The sequence below is a fragment of the Xiphophorus maculatus genome, chromosome 13, assembly GCF_002775205.1.
Source record: "Xiphophorus maculatus strain JP 163 A chromosome 13, X_maculatus-5.0-male, whole genome shotgun sequence".
Classification (NCBI taxonomy): Eukaryota; Metazoa; Chordata; class Actinopteri; order Cyprinodontiformes; family Poeciliidae; genus Xiphophorus; species Xiphophorus maculatus.
In genome coordinates, this window is record NC_036455.1 from 1,178,573 (window position 1) to 1,201,639 (window position 23,067).

The 23,067-nt window shown below is 37.9% G+C and overlaps 3 protein-coding genes across 5 annotated transcripts; 1 reads left to right on the forward strand and 2 right to left on the reverse strand.

Annotated features, from left to right (window-relative positions):
* Positions 1–4,125: 4,125 nt before the first annotated feature.
* On the reverse strand, positions 4,126–7,711 carry rpl30 (ribosomal protein L30). 2 transcript variants are annotated; one of them, XM_005797386.2, is made up of 5 exons: positions 7,646–7,711; positions 7,492–7,540; positions 6,963–7,108; positions 5,665–5,795; positions 4,126–4,228 (listed from the first exon to the last, which is right to left on the reverse strand). In XM_005797386.2, exons 2-5 carry the CDS (start codon positions 7,510–7,512, stop codon positions 4,176–4,178), a joined length of 351 nt encoding a protein of 116 aa, XP_005797443.1. In that variant the 5' UTR covers positions 7,513–7,540; positions 7,646–7,711; the 3' UTR covers positions 4,126–4,175. The 2 variants fall into 2 exon arrangements, with proteins under 2 accessions (XP_005797443.1, XP_023200273.1); XM_023344505.1 differs by lacking the exon at positions 4,126–4,228 and having other exon boundaries at positions 5,534–5,795.
* Positions 7,712–8,690: 979 nt separating this feature from the next.
* Positions 8,691–17,172, forward strand: LOC111610645 (skin secretory protein xP2-like). Its single transcript, XM_023345400.1, has 4 exons — positions 8,691–8,832; positions 11,595–11,939; positions 16,428–16,472; positions 16,582–17,172. Exons 1-4 carry the CDS (start codon positions 8,742–8,744, stop codon positions 16,593–16,595), a joined length of 495 nt encoding a protein of 164 aa, XP_023201168.1. The 5' UTR covers positions 8,691–8,741; the 3' UTR covers positions 16,596–17,172.
* Positions 17,173–17,207: 35 nt separating this feature from the next.
* On the reverse strand, positions 17,208–23,059 carry LOC102232861 (2-iminobutanoate/2-iminopropanoate deaminase-like). 2 transcript variants are annotated; one of them, XM_023345401.1, is made up of 7 exons: positions 22,923–23,009; positions 22,640–22,742; positions 21,907–22,012; positions 21,760–21,814; positions 21,586–21,654; positions 18,806–18,861; positions 17,208–17,576 (listed from the first exon to the last, which is right to left on the reverse strand). In XM_023345401.1, the coding sequence occupies exons 2-7, from the start codon at positions 22,702–22,704 to the stop codon at positions 17,520–17,522; spliced, it is 408 nt and encodes a 135-aa protein (XP_023201169.1). In that variant the 5' UTR covers positions 22,705–22,742; positions 22,923–23,009; the 3' UTR covers positions 17,208–17,519. The 2 variants fall into 2 exon arrangements, with proteins under 2 accessions (XP_023201169.1, XP_005797444.1); XM_005797387.3 differs by lacking the exon at positions 22,640–22,742 and having other exon boundaries at positions 22,923–23,059.
* Between the last annotated feature and the right edge of the window lie 8 nt (positions 23,060–23,067).

Consider the following 23,067-nt stretch of genomic DNA (forward strand, 5'->3'; position numbering starts at 1 on the left):
AATTTCACAAGTTTCAAAGCTTTTCTTAATCAAGAAATACATAAAGTCTATGTAAAGCATCGGCATACAAAGAGTTGAGATTTAGTTTTCATAATGGATACATAACGGATGAAGATTTTCAAACGAGTGGCCAACTTTAATCGGCACCAAAATATAGAGTTTGTTGACACAATTGACGGAGTGGAGCAAGACATTAAAAAGTCATTCCAAATGGGCTGTAATGGACTAAAATGAAATAGCCCTGCATGAATAAATCAATAAATGTTGCAACTCAATAAAACTTGCCATCTAATCACTTAAATTGGTATTGATAAAAATATATATATTCACATAAATCCATCCTGGTGGGGGCATAACATTTATAGAGGTGACTAATGCCCCTCTGGCACCAGATGGGTGGTGAAGTAGTCTAATATGTTGACCCATTCTTTCTTTACCAGAGCTTGGACATTGTTACATAGAATTTCTTTTCATTTCACTTTATTTTTTATTTTATTCCCTCAAGAAATACGAGTATTTACTGCAATAGATAAAGGAAATCATGACTGAAAAGGAGCAGAAGGAGAATATTAGCTATTCAGCACAGAAAACTGTTAGACGTATTTCAAATAGACAACAAAACATCAGCTTATTCAATGACTTTCAAATTTCTATTAAATGCAGAAATATTGTTCCATAAACTGACACCTTTAATTGAAAGGCATCATTCCATCATTGCTGATTCTTTACTTTTCAGTCAAGGCAAACGCTTGTCTCATGAATGAGGGATTTTTATTTTATTTTTTTACAAAAGCTAACAGCAATCATTCAGTATAAGGGCAGGATTATTGAGTTTATCTCTAAGACGTTGTATTGCTCTCACTTAAAACTGTTCTCACTCATTTAAACAGAACCAGAAGATATTTCAGAAACCTACATTTGAGAGTTGGAAAAGCGTATCTGTAAGCAACCTAGACTTTTTTTTTTTGCAGTGCCAGAGCCGTGTTTTGTCCAAAAGAGGTATATGGAGGGATTGATTCTGGAAACGATGCTTGCACTCTCCTCTAAATTGAGTCAGCTTGTTATTAGAGCTGAATGAAAGTGCTGGAGTTACAGCATCTTTTAATGGTGAGGATATCCTGGGAAACATTGCTCAGCAGGAAATAAAATGCACCCTAAGCCTAATTTGAGCACAAAGGGCTGACTAAGATCTGTTCTGTGCTAAAGAATAGTCTCCGAGTCATGAACGGTTGAGAGTTTTTCCTCACATTGCCACTGGGAACGACAACAAGTTGACATCGCTCTAACATTGCTTGGAAATATCTATCCTTCTCTTCTCTTTATGGGTTTTTATTAAGTAATTTATTTTCCAGTCAGCATTTAGAAAACCTTTTGGCCAAAATGTCTGGATTGAAGGTGCTGCAGGAAACTAGACAGATGCACTCACCTACTTTAGGACGAGGCAGTAAAATAAAAAGAAAAAAACTGGGTCACATTCTGGCTCTTCTTGCTGATATGGTTGTCAGGAAACAAGATTACAGGATAAAATCAGCTTCAGACATTTCAATTTTAATGGGAGACACTGATTTAAACATATTTCTTTAGCTACATCCTTCCACAAAAATGAAAGCTCTGGGTTTGGTGAAACATTTACATTAAACATGTCTAATGTAGGAATTTTGTTTACCCATCAAAACTGTTTCATTTTTTTATTTTATTTATGCAAAAACATATTTTCTCTCGTCAATTTGATGGGAAGCAGCAAAACAAGTGTCCTCTATTTATGGGAGAGACTGCTCACACTCATTAGCACCAATGCTTTCACAGAGCCTCGGTAGATGTTGTCCTGATTTTCCATGGGGATTCTGCGGCACGTGAACCAGATCAGCAGAGATGAATTGAATGTAACTGGAAATCCAGGAAGCAGCTTAGGGACGCAATGGGTGGAAAAACTGGGCCAAACGGCTCGATGCGTGATGGACCTACAGGCTGGCAGCCCGATGGCTCAAACTGCTGACGGATTGGATTGTCTGTGTTCATGAATTCTCATTTTTATCCTTTTTTTTTTCATTAATAACTTCGATTCTGTTCCTTTAAACCTCGAGATCCTTTAAACCACAAAGATGTCATTGCTACAGCGACAGTCTTAGATGCATCTGGCTTTTAAAAGCTTCAACTTTGACTCAAACCTTTGAGTGGTTTTGCTTCACGATCCTCTTGAGGCTGCTCCTGTTTGTTTTCTACCATATTTTTTCCTTCCACTCAACCTTCCATAGATCACTCTGAACAATTTCTTTAGCAATGACCTTTGGATTGTCTGTGTTCAATCCAAACATTCCTTCTGAACAGCGTCTGAAAACTGTTGAGTCAGCAGTTTCCTCTCTGACTGCGAAACCCATAACGTAGGAATAGCATTAACATTTCTGACATTTTATTGTATCGGCCTTAATTATCCATAACCTGTGAAATGAACAGAAACAACTAAAATATATCAATGTGTAATAAAACATCAATTTTTGAACTGAATTATTGTAGCTAACTTTTAAATGTTACTCTTAATAACATTTAGTAACCATTTCTAACATTTATTAATTAACATATTTGCATGTACCGTACATGCTTGTTATTTATTTCAGTCATATTGAACTACTTGCATCACTCTTAGGTATTTTATGGTTATATTTATATTAATAATACTTATAATATTTTTGTTGCTGAAAGCTAACTAGATTTTATGCCATCATTAGCCTTAAAATAATCTCTAAAAGGAACTTAAAACTCTGATCTGATTCCTTTGGGTGAATTTTATATGTGGGTCAAAAACTAAATAAAATGGCAGAAGGCTGCTGATTTTTCTCTTTGTAGTTATTAACTTACACATTGAATATTTACATATACTGTTCTGTAATTTGATTTTATACAACGTTCACACAGTTTTCCCCTATAGTTTTGTCAGTGATTTTTATAATGTAGAAGGTTAATTCACAGACAGCAAATGGTTACTTATGAAACAATAAAGTTGCAGAAAACGCTAAAATCAAAGCCACCATTAGTAATTCAGAAGCTTTGAGGGACGGGTCAGCAGACCCATCTACTCTTTACATGACGGATCATCACCCTGTGTGGCCTTTCATGTTTCCGACTGTCCTTGCATCCCAGCCAACAACACGTTCTATAGTTTATGTAAGTGTCTGGAGACAGGGAGGGCGCGGCGCTTTGAGAGATTAATAGTTGCATAATGTTGACATCGGAGCAGTTCCATCCTGATGGTTTGCACTGAACGCGCTAATCCAGTTGTGACGCTTTGTTACACAAGTACCTAAAAATAATATTGGTTTAAAGTTTCATCTGAAGGATTTTACTTAAACATGTCTACTGTTCCTATAGACCAGAGTGAACCCCCTACAGCAGCGGTGTCAAACTCATTTTCGTTTTGGGCCAAATCAAGATCATGAATGCTCTTCAAGGGCCGGTTGTTCCAGAATGTATCGATAAAACCTGTTCACAAACTGTTAAAATATCAATGAATTTTTAAAATTAAATAACATTGAACATCTTTTAAGTCCCTCCAGGATATTTTTTTTAATTTTTGCAATAAAAATCCAAGCGTTTGTGGCACTAATTTGGAAATATTTGCGCTCATGACGGTAAATGTGACTTTTTTATTACTCGCTGTATAAATCATGGACTATTATCTGACATAAATTAAGCCTGAGGAAGCGGTTAAGTACAAGTAAATGTTTTTGTACATTTTTGAGAAAAATCTGCAATAAACTCCCAATTATGTATTAATGCAAAAAAAGTGCAAGAATGTATTGATTTTGCATAAATTTCCACAATAATTCTTAAGAAACTGGAGGGACTGATTAACATAATTTGGCAGTACATAGATAAAAACTGCATTGATTTAATTGATAACATAATATTTAAGCACATTTAGTGTTTAGTCTAGAACCTAGAGGGCCACATAAAAAGCTATGATGGTCCGGATTTGGCCCACAGGCCTCGGGTTTGACCCATGTGCCTTACAGCTACTGAAAATGTTCCTGTCATTATGGGAATACATAACAGAGTACAGGGTTCTCTAGGAGAGGAGGTGGCAAAAATAAAAATACTATTTTAATGAAAAAGAAACCGCATAGCAACTGTGTTATTTCTATTTGTTTTATTTATTTATAACAATATTGCTGAGCAATTTACTGGGCCTGCTGCTGCTGATCCGGCATGCTCCTGATGATGTCAGAATCGCCTAAGGACAAAAAGACGAGCCAAGTCAGTAAAATAAATATACCACTGTCACATTTCATTCAGTTCGTATAACTATATAATAAACATACATATTTGTTTCATCAGCAGAAATACACTAGACAGGAGGAGGATAAATGTTGCTAGCAAAGCACTCTGAACTGTCCAGAAGGATGAGGCAGTTCATTAAAATGCTCCAAGCAGCTTTGATGTAGCGAACCACTAGTCCTGAACTGGACCACTCTGACTCAGGTCCATCAGGCGCAAAAATTCGCGCCAAATAGTTCTAAAAAAAAAAAAAAGTTCATCTACAGCACTCGTTTACATTCAAATACTTAAACTTTTACATCTACAGTCACAGATCTAGGGAGTTTCTTTTTAGAGACAAATATGGCAAAAACAAATTGCACTTTAAGAACTAAATGATAGTAAATGATTTGTTGTTTGCATGCGAAATTCTGTTCCAATTTAATCTCTAACCACATAAAAAACTATCTTAGCAGATTTATTAATAGTTGTATTGTAGTAATAGAAAAAAAAACATTAGTTTTGTTTGGTTCTGCTAATTCCATGTAACTGGATCATTACTTGAAGGTGATCTGTTCAAGATTACAGCAGAGCAGAGTTCAGTCAGTGAGGTTGTTCACTGTATGACAACAAGCGAGACTCTTCTTTAGGAATTACTGCAGCAAATTTTCCTGCTGGTCACACTGAGCCGTTCTGAAGACCTGAGTCGTTCAAAGAACAGTGAACTTTGAAAAAGTGCAGAAAATCAAGCTGGTTGATCAGCTAAACTGACCTGAAACGCTTTAAAATGGAACATAAAACCTTAAAGTCATAAATTAAAATGGAAAACGACCATTCCAGAGGTTGGAAGAAAATACAAAATGGAGAAACATCAAGTACCTATGAGCTGCAGGCTGATTGAAGGAGGCCTAAAGTTACCAGTGAGTACTTCAACAATAAGACACTTAAATCAAGATTTTAGGATGAACTTCTATTGTTGAAAATAAGAAGTGTTGAAAAGGTTGGAATTTGATCCAGAATACACCGACTGGTCACAAGGAGAATTGGAGCAACATTTTGAACAGTGATTAAAGAAAATTTGTTCTTTTTAGACTCCAAATAGGAAACGAGCTGCATCTTAAGCCCAGACCAGCAAGATCAATATTACAGAGTAAACAACAAGCAAATATTTGGTATTCAAGCATGTTTCAGTTGACACCATGGAATAAAATGGCTTATTCTTCTTAATGCAAGTATAGAAATAAGTGATACACTAATGTTGAACTCTACTGACTTAAAAATCTACTAGATTTCATTTCTAGGTGACGATACCAGCTGTCAACTTCTCAGTGAAAACCCGACAGAACACCTGAGGTGTTTTCTGAATTAGCTGCTTCTGTTCAACAGGGCGGATGAGAGGCTGCAGCTCCTTACCGGGGTCAATGATGGCCAGTGTGCACACCCTGTAGTACTTTCCGCAGGCGGTGCCAAGCTCAATGTTGTTTCCACTGTAGTGGTGGACACCGGTCTTGGCCAGCATGGCGTAGTACTCGATCTCTGACTTCCTGAAACCAAAAGAGATGACGGAAATGTGAGGCAAATTAAATGCAAATGCTGTCAAATTAGCAGGACAAATTCCCAGGCAACAAAACTGAGCAAAGTTTTTGCTATTATTAGCGACATTTCAGATGAAAAAAAAAATAAAACATCAGGCTTATTAAAGATTGGTAATCAGTAATTGGACAGAAAACTGCAATCGGTGCACCACTACTTTAATTACAAAGAGAAAATCGCCATCCTATTATTGGGTAACCATTTAATAATTTTAATAAAACTCCAATATTCTTGTAAGAAAGAAGAATGGCATACCACTTTAAGATATATGGTAACTCAAATGTTTCTACACTCTTGAGCAGATAGAGTGCCTAACCAAAGATTGAGTTTATGAAGAACCTCAACTTGAAAACACCAATGTTTCACTGCCTTTAGATCTATTGCATTATGCCAATTTTATCCCAGGAGCTCCTTGGTTTAAGTGCATAACTCTACTTGTTATGCACTCCAACCATACATAAAAGTATTAGTCAACACAAAATCTGAAAACTTTCCTCAGATCATCCATCACTGGAGGTCATACAAAGAATTATATGCCCCCCCATTTATTAAATGCCATCAACACAAAAATAAGCAAACCAACCAAGACTTATTTAGAGGCATAAATGGAGATAATACTGAAATTTCTTTATTATAGTTGAATTCCAAACCAAAATCTGCATGCTGTAATATAGCATGCAGTGGCGCAGTTGGTAGCACTGTTGCCTTGCCAACTGCAAGTAGGTCCTGGGTACGATGAAGTCTTTCTGCGCGGAGTTTGCATGTTCTCCCTGTGCATGTGTGGGTTCTCTCCCACAGTCCAAAAACATGACTGTCAGGTAAATTGGTCTCTCTAAATTCTAAATTGTGTGTGTGCATGGTTGTTTGTCCTGTCTGTCTCTGTGTTTCCCTGCGACAGACTGGCGACCTGTCCAGGGTGAACCCCGCCTCTCGCCCGGACCGTTAGCTGGAGATAGGCACCAGCACCTCCCAACCCCATTAGAATGGATGGGTGGACGGGATGCAGATTCAATGAATAGGCTTTGAATGGAGTAGATGTGTTGTACAATATTCTTACTTCTTATTTATCAAAATCTAATCTATTGCAACACAATCTCAAATCTGTTGACAGTATGTACCTAAGAGCAGGGCAGTTGTTGGCCAGAATAACCAGCTTAGCTTTCCCCTGACGGATCATCTTCTGGGACTGTTTGTAGCCCAACACGTACTTTCCACTCTTCATCACCAGCTGGAGACGGGAGTTTATGGACTCCATAGACTTTTTCTAAACGGAAAAAAAAGACAGAAGTCAAAAGGGATAGCATAAACAAACGCAAAAATCTCTGATAGGGTAAAGCAGATTAGCCTAAAACGTTTCCACGTTTCAGCAGCTTTCGCGTGTTAGACTTAGCTAACTAGCATTAGTACCGTTACCGGTTCATTCGGTTTTAAAAATACAAACGTAAGTCGCACACATATCGCTCAGTGTAAATTAAAAACTTAATAGATGTAAAATGAAACTGTAACGATTCCACCAAATTCTACAAATGAGGAAAAACAAAACGTTCAGCTTGCTAGCTACGACGCTAGCTAGCAGGCCGCGACGGAAACATGTTTCCACGTGAAGCAGCCGTCCAGCCTGCCGCAGCGCGAGACAACGCCACTCACCGTCTTCTTTGCGGCCACCATGTTTGCGGTTTAGTCCGAACCGGCCAACCTGCGTGACAAACAAGAAGCAGGAGAAGACCGCAGTTATGGTTTTATCTGCGGGAAACGTCTAGAAAATGGAGATTTTAGTGTGAAAACTCGGAGCTCGACTTACAGCGAAATCACTCCAATATGGCCTCGGAGTAAAAGGAAGTTGCGTAGTTCGTTGCGTCGGTTTCTTCTGTTCGGCTTCCGCCAGCAGCTACTGTTCAGAGAGCTTTTCCGTTCATATTTGTGATTTTTTATTCTTTAAAATGTAGTTAGATTACATTAAAGCTAGCTGGGTTGTTACTGACTAAATCAGTAACATAAACCGTGAAAAAGGTTTTATTTAGGATGTTTTTCTATTTCACTCTGACAATTACAAATAAAAAAAATTAAGTTAATATGTTGATGATTTGTTATTGATCTGAAATATATCATTATTCTCATATATATTATTGAGCTTGTAAAGAAGAATAGGCTACTTGTTGTTACCTAGAGGTCGGCAAAACTGATTATATTTACTTGAGTAACATTTTGAAGACTTAGTGCATTTACTTGAGTAATGAACCAACTGTAGACAGGAAAAAGCGTAAATTACTACAAAAACTCATATTTTATATTTTTTTAAAAACTAGAATTTTTAAAATTTTTTTTTTTTTTTCTAGCAGTTTTTCAATTTTTGGAGTTCAAAAATGTCCTTCTTTTGTTCCTGGAAAATTGGCGGAGATGAACTTCTGTTTTTTCTATCTGCAATGGGCCTAATACACCGTCATACTTACTTGAGTAGATTGATTTTGCGTTGATAGAAAGAGATTTCTGCAACATATGAACTAATGTTTATGCTAATCTGAACACATATATATTTTTATTTTTACTGTTTTTGTTGTTTTTATTTACCATCTTTGTCTGAATAAATATTATTGATTGATATTTACTCAGCATGTTTTACATGTTTACATCATTATTGTTCATTTTGTATTAAGAAACAACACGGTTATTTCTATTTCAATAAAACGACCGTTTACATATATATTAAATAAGAAAAGTAAGTTTACTGTGACCCCCTTCCAGCTACATTCCTCTGGAACCAGAACACCGGGTCCGCTTTGGGCGCTCCTACCAACCGGTAGGAGACGACACGCGTGCGCGACGTCATCGCTGCAGCCACAGCCTGTCTGCACCCACTGAGCGTGAACTTCTCCAGTCCCCAGTGCGCACAGGGCAGGATGGGATGCTCCACCAGCTCTCAAACTTCAGCGGTAGACACGACTCGACCCAACGCCAAAACTGAGGCGAGCAATGGAGCCAGCACGACAGGTGACTGAGAAAAGATGAAACTTTATTCCTGTAGACGAATGATCAAAGCTATTAATAAGTGCAGGTGCAAATGCACAAAACAGAAGTTGCGTGTAGGGAGGGGGCATTCGTTTTTAGCGAACTAATGTATCAAATTAATAATTTACTTTAATCTGAGCAGAATGAAAGTAATAACTTTTCAAAAATCTGTTATTTGCTTGCATAAGAGCTAACATTTATGCATGCCTTCAAACCAGTGGTTTTCCTCAAATCAAATGCATAAATCACTAATCCACTTCAGTTAAAGTAATGCTATAAATAGCCCTGAGTGTGTCTGTGGAAATGGTGTCAAGTTGGAAGTTCTCTGCTTTCTCCGTATAGAGTTGCCATTTATCCATTTAACGCTGCAGTGAATACATTTAGATAAGGGATGCAAATTGGTGCCAGTGTTATTTCTCTGTGTGCAGCCGGCGCCTTGTGCTTTCACATGGGGCGAGCCACATCTCCGCAGGGACAGGATGAGAAAGTTTATTGCCATTAGTTAACAGTGGCTTCTGGCTATGATCCTCCCAGAGCAGATTTGGTGACAGTCTACGGTTTCAGAAGGAAATGGAGAAGCGGAGTCGGGCAGGACTTTGTTGTAGCAGGGTCAGAGAGGGCCCTTTCTTTGGTGCCAGTTAGTTTGTACACTATTGCAGAATGAGGGGGAGGTATGCTATCAACAAAACTATGTGTGTGTCTGAATGAACAGACTTTAAAGTGGGAAGTTTGTTGAAGCAGCTGAGACGATAAAAAGGTAAAAGATTCACTAAGTGGGACCTCCTCTGAGGTGAAAGCACGCAGACGTAACGCTTTAAAGAACACCTGAGGAGCTGGGAAAGTGTGTCTGACTTCCCTGTGGAGCTGGCAGACAAAAGGAGATATGCTCACCAAAGTTTCTCTTTTATTACTGGCCTTTGTTTTGAGTTTATCAGCGAAATAACAGTGAACAGTATCCCTGTTTTCTTGTTATCAGCCTCTTGGAGGTCAGATGGAAATGTATCAGGATGTCTCCGTGTTTTTGTATGCATCTTATTTTCCTTCTCCGGATGCCTGAGGGAGAAAAAAGTAAACACTTTTTAATCCAAGGCTTGCACCTCTTGAAGACACATTCCCCTAATGCCAGGTCTTTCAGTCAGTTAATACAAGTTTTGTCTTAATTAAAAACATTTTTGCTGTTTTCGGCTGTCGATTAGTTTCGTTCTCTTGTAAACTCTTATAATATTGAAAGCAGAGACTTGAGACTTCTGTGATCCATGCAAATTATCCCAATGCAAACCATTCCACCCAAAAACTCTACAAGGAAGTGGTGCAGCACATCAGCAAGATACACAGCAGCCTGCCAATGTCGCAGTCTGCTGTGCTGTTAATGTTCCTGAAGAAGAGTCCTCATAAACATTAACTTAGGTTTATGTCAAACGGAGGTCCCTGTTTAGACACATTTTTGCTTTTAATCTAATAAGCATAGCAGATATTTGGAAGATGAAAAGGTTTTTATTTGTTTTCTTGTTGCCTTTTTTCACATTCCGGTGAAAGATGTCATCATAATCCTTTAAAAGTGAATGTTTTTTCTCATATAGCAACAACAAAACGATGCATTTTCATGTGGGGAAAGTTTCTGATTAGCGGGAATACGTTGCTGCTGCACGGTTTGGTTTACCAACCCAAACCGTACATATTTCTACTCTTCCTGTTGGCTTTTTCATTAAACCTTACTTGCAGCTGCTACCTGGGTCACGTAAGCATAAAAAACAACAGAGGAAGTAACATTACTGCTGATTTTAATGCAGTAACATACAGCCTAGCATCTGAGTATTTCTGTTTGTGCAGGTATGTGGTCACTAAGGAACCACAGCGATTCAAAGTTCTGCTATTAACTCACCTGTGTTGCTGTGATTCAGGTCATCAGTCTGTTGAAACAGGAAATCTACTTGGGGAAATCAGAAAATGATTAAACTCTGAAAACAAAACAACGAGCCCTTACACTTGCTGTGTCATAGTTTATTATTATTATTATTATTATTATTATTATTATTATTATTATTATTATTATTATTATTATTATTATTATTATTAATAATGTTCAAGGTTGATATTTTGAACATTTACTTTGCGTCTTCATAATATGTTTTCACGGCTTTCTGATGACACTGCAGGTTTATTTACTTTGTTCAATATTCCGCACTTCTATACGCTGTAGCTGTTATTAAAAAAAACTGGTTTAAGGATTTTCTGTAGGGACAGATACAGGAAATCCTTCCTGCCACATGCCATCTCACTGTACAATAAAAGCTAAATCATTGTTCTGCACTAATCAGTCCAATTTCGCACAACTGCACTGTGGCACACTTGCTGTACATATATTTACATATACATACTGTTTCTGCATTTTTTGAATCTTTGCAAGGACTGCTCTAAGCTGCTTTTTATATTGACAGCATGTTACATTTTATTTTTATTTTTATTTTGTCTACAATTGCTACTCAGTGGTGGTTGTTGTGTGTCTTGTCTCTATGCTGCTGTAACTGCGAAATAATTTCCCTGCTGGGATGAATAAAGTAATTCTATTCTATTCTATATTCTATTAAAGCTGTAAAATATCTTGAAGTTAGCCTGACAAAGTGACAGTTTAAGTTTAAGGTATTCTTGTCATTCATTGTGATCAATACTTGTTAGCTTAGTTTCCAGGAACTATTGCAATATCCTTTGATTGTTTGCTGAATTGTTGTACATGTTCCCAACAGGGGCGGCTGGTGAGAATGGAAAAGTAGCTGAGGACAGCGAGACCATTCCAGACCAAACACCGGCTGAAGGCGGCGATGCTAAACCTGAGAGCGAAGCCGCTGCAGCTGCTACAGCTGCAGAGAGCTCTGCTCCAAGCCCCCCAGCAGCGGAGGAGTCGCCTCCTGGAGTAGACAGCAAACCTGCAGAGGCAGCAGCAGGAGATGATGCAGCAGCAGCAGGAGATGATGCAGCAGCAGCAGGAGATGATGCAGCAGCAGCAGGAGATGCGCCAGCAGAGGCTCCACCTGCAGACGGCTCTGCTGAAGCAGCACCAAGCTCCTCAGAAGCTGCACCTCCGGAGCAAGGTGGGTTACAGTTAAAAATAACAAGCAGTGACGTGAAGAGCGAGCGACTTATTGAGTGTTACTGCGTTGAGCTGGGAAAGATCAGTCATCTTTAGATTCAGCTTAAATGCTTCTGAACATCCACATCCTAACATTGCCCCGCAAGATATTTCCTTTAAAGGATTCACTTATGCTTTTTTATCAATGCAAATTACTCCTGATATGCAAATCTCCTTAGAGTGACTGACGACAGCATTGAGACAACCTTCAGGCTGACTTCTCAAAGTTTTGGAACAGGTCGGGTTGTGGGTAAATCATACATTCATGTGCTTTTATTTTATTTTTGTCAATTTGAGTGGTTTTGCTTTCCGGTGGGAGGAAGACAAGATGTGCAGATTTTTTTCCCTGGCGGCCATTGGTAACCAGAGTGGTTTTAATGCCCTTGTGCAGGTACATGATGTCCCCTCTGTCTTTCCCCAGACCATCCTCATTCCTTGGCTGTAACCAGGTAGTATCCAACAACACTAGTTGGCTGCAGGAATGTGTTTGCAGGCCACACCTCTAGTTATTTTCTCCTAAATAATCTGCCTCTGTGTCAGTTTACTCGATATTCTTACTGTGATTGGTGAACTATTTGATAGCTCAACTCATAGTAATGCCTAACCAGTTGGGTTATAAAACAATATCCCAATATTTTTTAAAACATCTCATAGAGTATTGTTCAAACCATCATTTGAAAACGAAAGGAATACGGCACAGCTGCAAATTCACCAAGACGCGGCCGTCCGCCCGAACTGACTGGAAGCTGGTTAATCAGAGAAGCAGCCAAAGAGTCTATTTGGTGTTTATATCTGCAAGAGCTGGAGAAATCTGCTGACTGAACAACTACGTGTTGCTCCACATATCTGACACACATGAAGGAGTGACCCGAAGAAAACCAGAGTCCCTTTAAAGTTTGCCACGACAAAACAAACATTGGCTGGAGGTGTTTTGGTCACAATTGAACTTTAAGGCTTACAGGCAAAACTAACATTGCACAGCATCCTAAAAATATCATCACAGAGGGACATCATCATGCTGTGGGAATGCTTTTCCTTATGGAAGCTCCTAAGAGTGGATGCATCGATGGATGGAACTAAATATGGGATTAAAAAAAACTGTTTTAAGAGACTGAAGCTGAGGTTCACATTTTAGCAGGATAACAACCCTGAACACACATCCAGAGTTTCTATGGAATGGTTTAGAATGCTCTAGTCAAAGTCCAGACCTAAATCAATTTAAGAATTTGGTAAAACTTGCAAAGTGATGTTCACAGATGTGCAGAGCTGGTAGATATATCCTCAAAGACATAAAGTTGTAGCAAAATGTGTTTCTACAAAGTTAATTAAATACTGAATGTTTCATTAAAAAAAACTGTTATGAATCATGTTGTGCAAAAAAAAAGTATTTTTTTCCATCTAGCTATTTACTATTAAACACTACTTTATGTTGGTGTCACATAAAATCTAGATAGAAACAGATTAAGGTTTATGGTTTTAATTTGGCTGCATGTTGCTCTTTCAATTTGGAGAGACTCAGACGGAGAAAAAAACTGCGATTAAGATATTTATTGACATGCACAAATTTAAAAGTTCTTTAGCGCTTGGACCCCGGCTGAGGACATCGAGCTGTGAATTGCAATAAGCTCGGATGAGCATTCCCCATGTAGGTTAGGGATGTCATCCCCCGGGGCCCCGAGACAGGTGGTGGAGGTCGGTGGATGATGAGTGCCTGGAGAGCCGGGAGGTGGAGGTGGAGAAGGGGTGGAGGAGGGTTGAGCGCGGCTGGAAAGCAGAAGATGCCATGGATGGAGGTCCTTATCAACTAGGCCTTGGTCGGTGATTGGACGTGACGTGGCTTGGTCCAGCGTTGATAGGTCTGCGGCGATGAGCGGGACTCGCCGATTGGATGTTGCGGGTGGGGCTAGAGAGTCTTCCAGTTTGAATTTGCGCCTAGGCTTCATTTGTCATCTGAAGGCTTAAATACTAAATGAAAAATGAAAAACATTTTTATCTAGGAACAAGTATTCAATCAGATATCTTTACTCCAGGTATTTTTTTTAAATCTTAGACAGTAGGTCCAAGGTACTGATGGGCTGTGGAGATTTAATCAATTATCTATAAAATCAACAGATTTGGCTAAAGAAATCAGGCCATTCAACCAAAGCTAAGTGTGTTTCTAGAGAACGTGTCATGTTTGTAGGGTGATGATTCCACTTCTGTTCCTCAGTGCACATCTGCACATTGATCTGCGTGACTCAAGGCAGTTTTCACTGCTATCAGTTCTCTCAGTGATGCAAATGACCCTTACCGCGGGCGTTTGTTCGGCAGGTCAACGCTTCATTTTCCTCTACGCTCAATGCAAAGCATCCGACTCTGTAACAACACAGACCAGAGAGGTAGAAGCTTTAGAAGTGCAACGCAAAAGGATGATTGTGCATTTGGTTTTCTCTTGAATTCACATTTCAGGAAGAGCCTCAAGTGTGTTTAGTCCACATATTTCTAAGTGAATGGAAATGAAAGCAGGACTCATTGGGAGGGTTACCGTCAAGAAAAAAGGGGAAGAAAGGCATCTGTAGATCAGATTTGCATACTTTACAAAAAACTATGCAAGTAAAGAAAAATCATTCAAAGACCCTTAGAAAACTTTGAGAATTAACTCAAGAGTAAAGAAAACCTGACTCTTCAGAAAAATCCTAAATCATTCAAAACCTTTGCTCATTGGAGACAAACAAAGTGCTTGTTCTGGCTCTCACTTGATCTTGACGCCTCCCGCTGGTGTCCAACTTGACTCCTCAGATCAGGCGTTGACCACAGCCCAGCTTAGTTGTTCTGCCTGCAGCTGATGTGTTTTCAGCACTTTGTTGTCAGTGCCATCCCATTAATTCGCAATCTGAATCCTCGGAGAAACCAGAGCACGTTACAGGGCTTCCACCGACGTCGGGCTGCAGGCTGGACCTCTTTTTCACAGCCAACGCAGAGAGATGAGAGCGTGTCACACAAGCAGAGGAGCTCAACCATTTCTGAGGATTTTAGGGCTCATCTTGTTGTAAATCTTAAACCAAAAGCATTTAAAGAGAAAAAATTCAGAAGAAGCATGCTAATTTCACACAAACAGTGTCACAAATATTTGAATTTATATTGGAGCTGACCTCATTGTACTCAAAAAAAAAATCTCTTCAAAATAAAATCAGGTTAATATACAGCTCTGGGAAAAATAAGAAACCGCTTAAAAGGATCAGTTGTTCTGGTTTTACTTTTTATATTTATATGTTTAAGTAAAATGAACATCGTTCTTTTATTCTATGAACTACTGACAACATGTCTCCGATATTCCAAGCAAAAATGTAGTATTTATTTGCAGAGAATGAGAAATAACGAAATGACAAAAAAGATGTACTGTAGTGCTTTCAGGCCTTAAATAATGCAGAGAAAACAAGTTCATGTTCATTTAGAAACAACAATACTAATGTTTGAACTCAGGAAGAGTTCAGAAATCAATATTTGGTGGAATAACCAGGAGGTTTAGTGGTCTCTTAATTTTTTTTTGAAGAGCTGTATATTCAGCCCCCGGAATCATTACTTTATAGAAACATAATTTTGCATAAATGTCAGCTGTTGGTGTTTTGTGGTACCAGCTTTGCACATGTCAAGGGTCCAGGATATTGTTTTATAATCTATCCTCAGAACTTCATCCTGTTTGGTCTCTATGCTCCTTGTTCTCCATTAAACCTCTTAGACCTTCACAAAACAACTGGATTCATACAGTTAGAAAACTTCTGACGTCATTTTATTACATTGGCTATTATTTAGGAAATTCAAATAACAGAGGGGTAGATTTGTTAAAAATGATTGGAAAACTATGTATTATTTATCTTCCACTTCACACTCATGCACTGTTTTGTGTTGGTCTGTTAGATAAAATCCTCCAAGAATGGATTTAAGTTTCCACTTGTAACATGACAAAATGCTAACAAAGGTGCCATTTACAAATCTGGATCATCGTAAACAGGAGTGTAAAAATTGAAGCCCTGGGCCATTTGTGGCTAAAATGACAAATGTGAAGTTCAGCAAAACATTTTTGTCTTTTATTAAGCATGTTTTTTTTGGTGGGTTCATATCCCAAACATCGATTCAGTTCTGTAAAATACAACAAATGTTTTCAGACAAAGAGTGACACTTGCATTGTTCCAATTCTCAAGAATAATCGTCCCAAAAAAGTAGGAAACTGCAAAAATCTTTTTCATATGTTGCATCTACAGTTATTTATAAATCAAAAACAAAGCTGCTTTGTGTCATTTAAATACTTTGTGTTTAGTTTATGATTTTACAATTTGGGCCTACATTGCATAAGTCTAAAATAACATTCCTGATTCGAAACCATGTTTTTCCATCTTTAATCCATGTGCCGGTAGACGAATCTAAACGGCGGAATGGCTGATGATTGCTCACACAAACTCTTTCTCTCTAGAGGCCACAGCGACTGACTCAGAACCCAAACCAGAGGAGGCACCTGGTGAGCAAATGCTGCGTTATTACGAGTTACTATTTTTACATCACGGTGCACAAAACAAAACCGTATGAGCACCGTTGTTCTCAGATACCGTCTCTGTTTTCGTTTCCAGCGCCCAGCGAGTGAAGCGTGACGTACCTGACCACACGGATGAGTTTGCTGGAAGAGGCGCTCCCCGTCCGTATGCATGAGTGGGAGTGGGAGTCTGAGTGTTTGTGTGGAAGAAACACATGCCTTGTTGCCAAGATGCTGACCCTGATGATGACCTCTTTCATTCAGGGTTCCTCTGTCACCATTGTGCCTTTTCCCCCTCCTCCCCTTCTTAATGATACACAACTACAGTTTTTACTGTACATAGATATGTTCATTGGAGAGAAGTTTAGATAAATCACTATACTCAATATTTATTATCTGTATAGAAATGTTTGACTTGGATTAGAATCTATGCAGATTTCTTTCTACAAACTATATTCTGACAAAAACCATAGTTTATTTTTACCAATTTAAATATAGATAGAGGTGGCCTTTAATTTGAAGTACTATTGTTAGTACATCAAATTACTAAGGTCCTGGAGAAATAAACGCTGCCTTTGCTGAATTAAATAAGAATATTCCTACGTCTCATGATGATGAAAGCCTGAAATTTGTTATAAGCTGTGAACTGTCACATAAATTAAAAAGGCAGTATATAAAAAAAATGACACTCAAGATGTTTGTTTCTTTGAATCAACACATTACGACATTTAAGTACCACTTTATTTGCTGCTTCTGTTAATAACTTTATGTGTAAAAATTACAACAAAACAAAGAGACAAACATTGACATTGCTTTAAGATTATCTCACTGGTGTACATCAAACTGGAAAAATCTTGATTGGTGCCTTCAGCGTCCTTTACAGCGACCTGTTTTAAAGATTTCTCATCTTGTTCAGCCGTTGAGGGTCCCAGCTACTGTTTGGTTTAGAAACACAACGCTGCCTCTTCGGGAAAACCTCAAATAATTGGGCACCTTGTTGCTTGGCTACAACTTGTTTGGGACGCGGCCGGCTAGTCAGGAGTCGGAGAGAGGGCCGAGGACGGCGATCGCCTCGATTTCCACCAGCGCACCCTGCAGAGGAGACAAGACAAGGTTCCATGCATGCAAGCATTTCTATAACATAAGAGCCATTTAAACTGAATTAAACTAAATTTGATCAAATTTGCAGCTCAACTAACATGTAATTTTCGTTGCTCTAGACCAGGAACCGCTCATATAATTAATATGAAAAATACTTTTGGAGCTAAGCTTTACTGAAAAGATGTATTCTTGTTGTTTAAATAAAATATCACACTTCTCAAATAACTAAAAATATATACTTGACTGCATAATTTTGTAGTTGAGAATTGTTTCGTTAAGTCGGTATGTTGCATTAGTATTGTTGGTATTGAATGTATTGTAGTATTGTAAGTATTGTATGACAGGAACCTACAATTAAGGAACTGATTTGCATTATTTACCAAACAGGGTGACATTATTTAACCTTTTTAAAAATCCTTTAAAATCCTAATGCCATTTGTCCACACAAAAGAGAAATGTAATCTTCCTAAAAACTGCTCAAAAATATTTTCTGATATTTTTCTCCATTTGGAACAAGTCGATCTTGTAAAGCAAAAATATTCACATCAATATAAAAGTTCTGAGGGACTTTAACCCTTTGAAGTATATTTACATAGACACTGCTTTTAATTAAAAAAAAAAAGTCTAAAAAAATACTATATAAATACTGTCATTTGCATAAAATACTGTACGTAGTTTTTGATTATTGTTGTTAGTCAATAAATGGGTCAATATTTGCTACAAACATTTTCTTACCTCATTCATTCGTTTGTTGGATTGAAACAACGTGACTTTTTGTTGTTAGTTCTTTTTATATTTTGCCAATTTAAGGAACTGGCATGGTAAGTGTAAAAAAATAAAGTAGTAAAAAAACAAATAGCACAAAATTCTCTTAAGAGCAAATGCAACTTGTTCATGGAACAGATTGTTTCTCTATTCAGAGGTCTCAGTTTGATATATTTTCATTCAACACTGGCAGAGGAAACAAATATTTTCTGTGATAATCTAAAATAACTACGAGCCTCGCAAATCTGAATCTTTACAGCTTCAATTAAAGTCCCTGAAACTGCAGGAAAATTGCTGCAGTGCTTTTAATAAACATCATTTCGGTAACAAACCAACTAAAGAGGTTTTATAGACAGATAATGCAGAGATTAATTAGCGAGCCCATTCGTATCCTTAAATGCGGGTCATATTTAAAAATGAAGCAGACGAATCTGCAGGTTTGGATCGGTACTCACTCTGGGCAGAGCGGCAACCTGGTAGGCAGCTCGGGCAGGAAAATTAGTGCTGAAAACTGGGAGAACGGAAGAAAACAAAGTTTATAGCTGCTTATTAAGGATGTTTTGTGTTTTGCTAAAATAATTTTTTAAACATCTTTTTAATAATGAATAAACTCAGCCTCAAATAATCCTTACTTCAGCCATTAGTTGTATTTGTTTCACTGTGAAGTCAGAGATCATCAGTTTGGCTCATGTGTAACACCAGATTAAGGCAGATAAACATATTTTTATACGTTACATATGGAAGAGGGGCTGAAATGTAAAAGGGCTCTTCAAGCTGGAGGAAAACGCTATGAATTAACCTAATATACACACTTTATTACCTTTTGTTTGCTTCTATGTCAAATTTTTCAAAAAGGAGATAAACTTATTGAAAATTTAATCAATATTTGAGTACAAGTGGAAGTTTAAGAGCAGGGATAATAATCTGATGAACTGCAGAATCTGGCTTTGTTGTATTTAAATGTTTTTTAAAAAATCTAAACTAAAGCTTCTCTACCTTTTTTTAACCTCCTGAGACCCTGCATCCTCATATGAGGACATTACATTTTTGTAAACACAGATGTAAATAATAACATTGATTGAATGGTCTTATCGTCACACAGATAGACCCAATGTCCTCGTCTGAGGACATTGGGTTTTGAGATAACCACTTATTGTAGAAGGCTACAACTTCATTTTTAGGCTAATTGGGTCCTTATGATCCCAAATGACAAGGAGAAATGTATATGCAAAAACAGACCCATTGTCCTCATATGAGGGCATTGGTTTTGACATAGTTCAAGAGCACATAGACAGCTAAAATTTAATTTCAACTAAAATTAGGTCATACTAATCCCAAATAGTAAGGAGACATAAAAAATGCACATCAAACAAAAGCCTGGGTCTCAGGAGGTTAAAGGTCTTCTAAAGCTTTTCTGTGGATTTTGACTGCCTTTCATCTTATTATTTGATTCCAGTTTAGTGCTGGCTCCTGGCTAACATAAAGTAGAGGACAAAAATAGAAAGGGTCACATTTTACATTAAGAGCGTTAATAAAATAATTAAAATCTGACTTGTTGAAAGCAAAATATTAAGAAGTGAGGGATTATTCAAGACTTTTCCCCATTACTATAGTTATGTTTGGTCACTTTGACCAAATTAAAGGGGTCATTTGGATTTCCTTTGGTTTGCTCCGGACACTTCCTTTCTGCTTCCTCCCTGCAGAGTCAGGGAATGTTTCCTGGTTTGCAGGTGTGAATTGCACCTGCAGGGAGGCAGGAGCTCGGCGTGTCGAGTCATTGTCCCGAGGAGCAGTGCTTGCTGGGAAAGTTTGGGTTACATCAGCGTGCCTGTGTAGCGGTGTCCACTTACAACTCTGGACTCAGCCGGTTCCATTACACCGGACTGTTGTAATCCAGGAGGAAAAGTCCTAGCACTTCCACTGCATTGATACAGCAGAGGGAGAACTAAACGTCAGATTCGGAGTCAAGGGTCAGGGGTCACAGCCGATGCTTTGGTAGACCAACGTTGGTGCCTTGCTGCAGGGAGGTCCAGGGTTCAATTCCCATCCTGTTATCTCTGTGCATGTTTCTGCCTCTTCTTTTACTTCCTCTCAAAGTTCTGCAAACTTTGTCACATTGCTATGACTGTACAGATGGGATAATATCACTAATAATGTATTAATAATATATTAAGAATAAGAATGCATTTTTTGGAGTATTGCAAGATAAATTAATATTTAAAATACTTACTTAAAAAAATGCTGTTAGAAGTTAAATCTAAGTTTGTATTTTTATTATTAATAGCATTATTTGAAAGTAATGGTTAATACCTAAAAAAATCAATAAAATGCTGACTGTTCAGGTTTTACTGGACAGAGACATCAGTTCTCATTATTTTGGTTAATAGCTGTGGTATATGTCAGGTACAACATGCGTTTCTCTAACAGCTGCAACGTTAAATAAAAACGGAAATTTTTTTAACTGGTTTCCCAATAATTATGTCTTCAGCTTTAAAATAAACGAAGCAATATAGGATTTTGTGAGACTGATGTGTGGTGGAGTCACTCCAAACTCTTGATATGTAATCATGAGTCTGTGAAATCTGATTTAATAACTATTCATGAACCATTTCAACTGTCTTTATATGTGTATTTTAACTTGTTTGCATTTAACTGGTCTGGTTATATATATATATATATATATATATATATATATATATATATATATATATATATATATATATATACAGTACAGTCAAGATTTCTTTGCATTGACTTATTGGACATAATACATAATGCTTTTGAAACTAGCAATTTGGTTTAGGTAATATTTAGTATATTTTACAGTTCATCCATAAAGCAAGTCATGTTTGTGTTTTTTATTGTGATCATAGAATGTTATAAATCCAGCTTTTATTTGTAATACATGTTTTATGTTACAGAACTGAACAAGATGAGCAATCACTAGAAATTCCCATCTAGGTTGACGTTTGCATAACACACACACACACACACACACCCCCACACACACCCACACTTAAAAAATCTTTTTAGAACTCAAAATTAAGACATTAAGGGAAAAAAACATCTGGGGTTGATAAAGTGTTATTAAACACATTCAAATGCTTTATTTAATTGCAACAAAAGCCATTATTAATTTACATGGAGTTGGGAGCTACTCAGAAGAAAACGTTATTGATGCTTTTGCTTAAAATTAATCTAAATTCCCCATCTATCATATTAAATACAGACTTACAAGTCTTGTAGACGTCGTTGACGGAGTTGAAGTCGTTTATGTCCTTCAGCAGCACTGTGGTCTTCACAACTAAAGTGAAACAATTTGGGATTTTGAGTTCAACGTTAAAACCAAGCGATTAAATTAAAAAGGAGGCAACCGACAACAGACTGTGCAGAATGTGTAAAGTCTGACCGTTACTGTAGTCACAGCCTGCAGCTTTAAGGATTTCCCCCATGTTGCTCAGAGCCTGAGTAGAAAGGGAAAGGAGACTGAAGACTGTCTAAGAGTAAATAGTTCAATCTGAGGCCGGGTGAAGATGTCTTTCTGTTTGTGGGTCACCTGTTTGGTCTGAGCCTGAACTCCTCCATCCACCAGCTGACCGGAGGCCACGTCCATCCCAATTTGACCCGAGACGTACATGGTTCTGTCCGCCACCACCGCCTGGCTGAGTGGGACACACAAACACAGACAAACTATGTGAAGATGTGAACATTTTAGCAGACAAAATGTGACGTCTGGGCTTTTTAAGTACCTAATAATTGATTCTTTAATGTGAAAGTAAAATAATTCACAACAAACTGACATGAATAACTTAATGTGTATTAGATCTACCAGTAATGTCATTTAAAATAGCGCTAATCCATTTTACATTATACTAAAAGATTACGTTGAATAAGGTTGCTACTACCTTCACTCACCACAAGGGGGCGCTTCCACCTCCCCAAATTAAGTTAAACAGCTAATGTACTAAAGAATTTCACCAATCAAGTCTAGTTTGAACATTTCAATAATACAGTTCAGATTGACGTTATATTTAGCATCACTATTACAAAAATACTTCCAGATTTGATCCTGATTAATGTGCGGACAAAAAAAAGCAACAAAAAAAAAAAGCACCTGATTTAATCTGAAACAACTGATTGGCTAAAGCAAGAACACCCGCAGTTTATTCAAAGGCACCTACGAAGCATTTGTTCAGTTTGCAACTTAAAAAAAAAAATCCGCATTAAATAAAAACAAAACAAAGTTGCCTTTTATTCTTATTTTCCAGATAAAGTGGGCATAACCTTACCTATAAATGCCCTGCCTCACCGGGGCTTTCGGTGTGTAAATGATTTTCCGAGGAGTTGCTGCCATTTCAAGTCCTGTCTGCTTCGCAGCGATTCTTCTCCTCTCTACAAAGTTACATTTTTTGCTCGGTGAGCAGCAGGTGAGTTCACTGGACAGGAAGTCCCGCCCCCGAGCAAACATGTGTGGTCCTCCCCCCCCCCCCCCCCCTAACACACTCAAACTTTCCAGATCTTGCAGCAAAGACATGAAAGAGTTGCAGATTTCTTGTTTTGAACTTCTCTTACCTGTACGGACCGATAGCAGCTGGAGCTGACGTGGTGTGAACGAGCTTTCTGTTGAGCGCAGACATGTTTTCCTCTCTCTTTTTTCAGTGCAACTCAAGTGCCATGAGTTGAATGGAAATGGCTGCGCAACAGCTTTTGGGAACAC

Coding starts and splice junctions, on each gene's coding strand:
- rpl30 (XM_023344505.1), bottom strand. CDS start 7,512: ATGGTGGCCGCAAAGAAGACG. Junction 7,109..7,491: donor TGGTGGCCGCAAAGAAGACG/GTGAGTGGCGTT, acceptor TTTTCCGTTTAG/AAAAAGTCTATGGAGTCCAT. Junction 5,796..6,962: donor AACAACTGCCCTGCTCTTAG/GTACATACTGTC, acceptor TTTTGGTTTCAG/GAAGTCAGAGATCGAGTACT.
- LOC111610645 (XM_023345400.1), top strand. CDS start 8,742: ATGGGATGCTCCACCAGCTCTCAAACTTCAGCGGTAGACACGACTCGA. Junction 8,833..11,594: donor CAATGGAGCCAGCACGACAG/GTGACTGAGAAA, acceptor TGTTCCCAACAG/GGGCGGCTGGTGAGAATGGA. Junction 11,940..16,427: donor AGCTGCACCTCCGGAGCAAG/GTGGGTTACAGT, acceptor CTTTCTCTCTAG/AGGCCACAGCGACTGACTCA.
- LOC102232861 (XM_005797387.3), bottom strand. CDS start 22,987: ATGTCTGCGCTCAACAGAAAGCTCGTTCACACCACGTCAGCTCCAGCT. Junction 21,815..21,906: donor TTCAGGCTCAGACCAAACAG/GTGACCCACAAA, acceptor CTTTCTACTCAG/GCTCTGAGCAACATGGGGGA. Junction 17,577..18,805: donor AGGTTGCCGCTCTGCCCAGA/GTGAGTACCGAT, acceptor TCTCCTCTGCAG/GGTGCGCTGGTGGAAATCGA.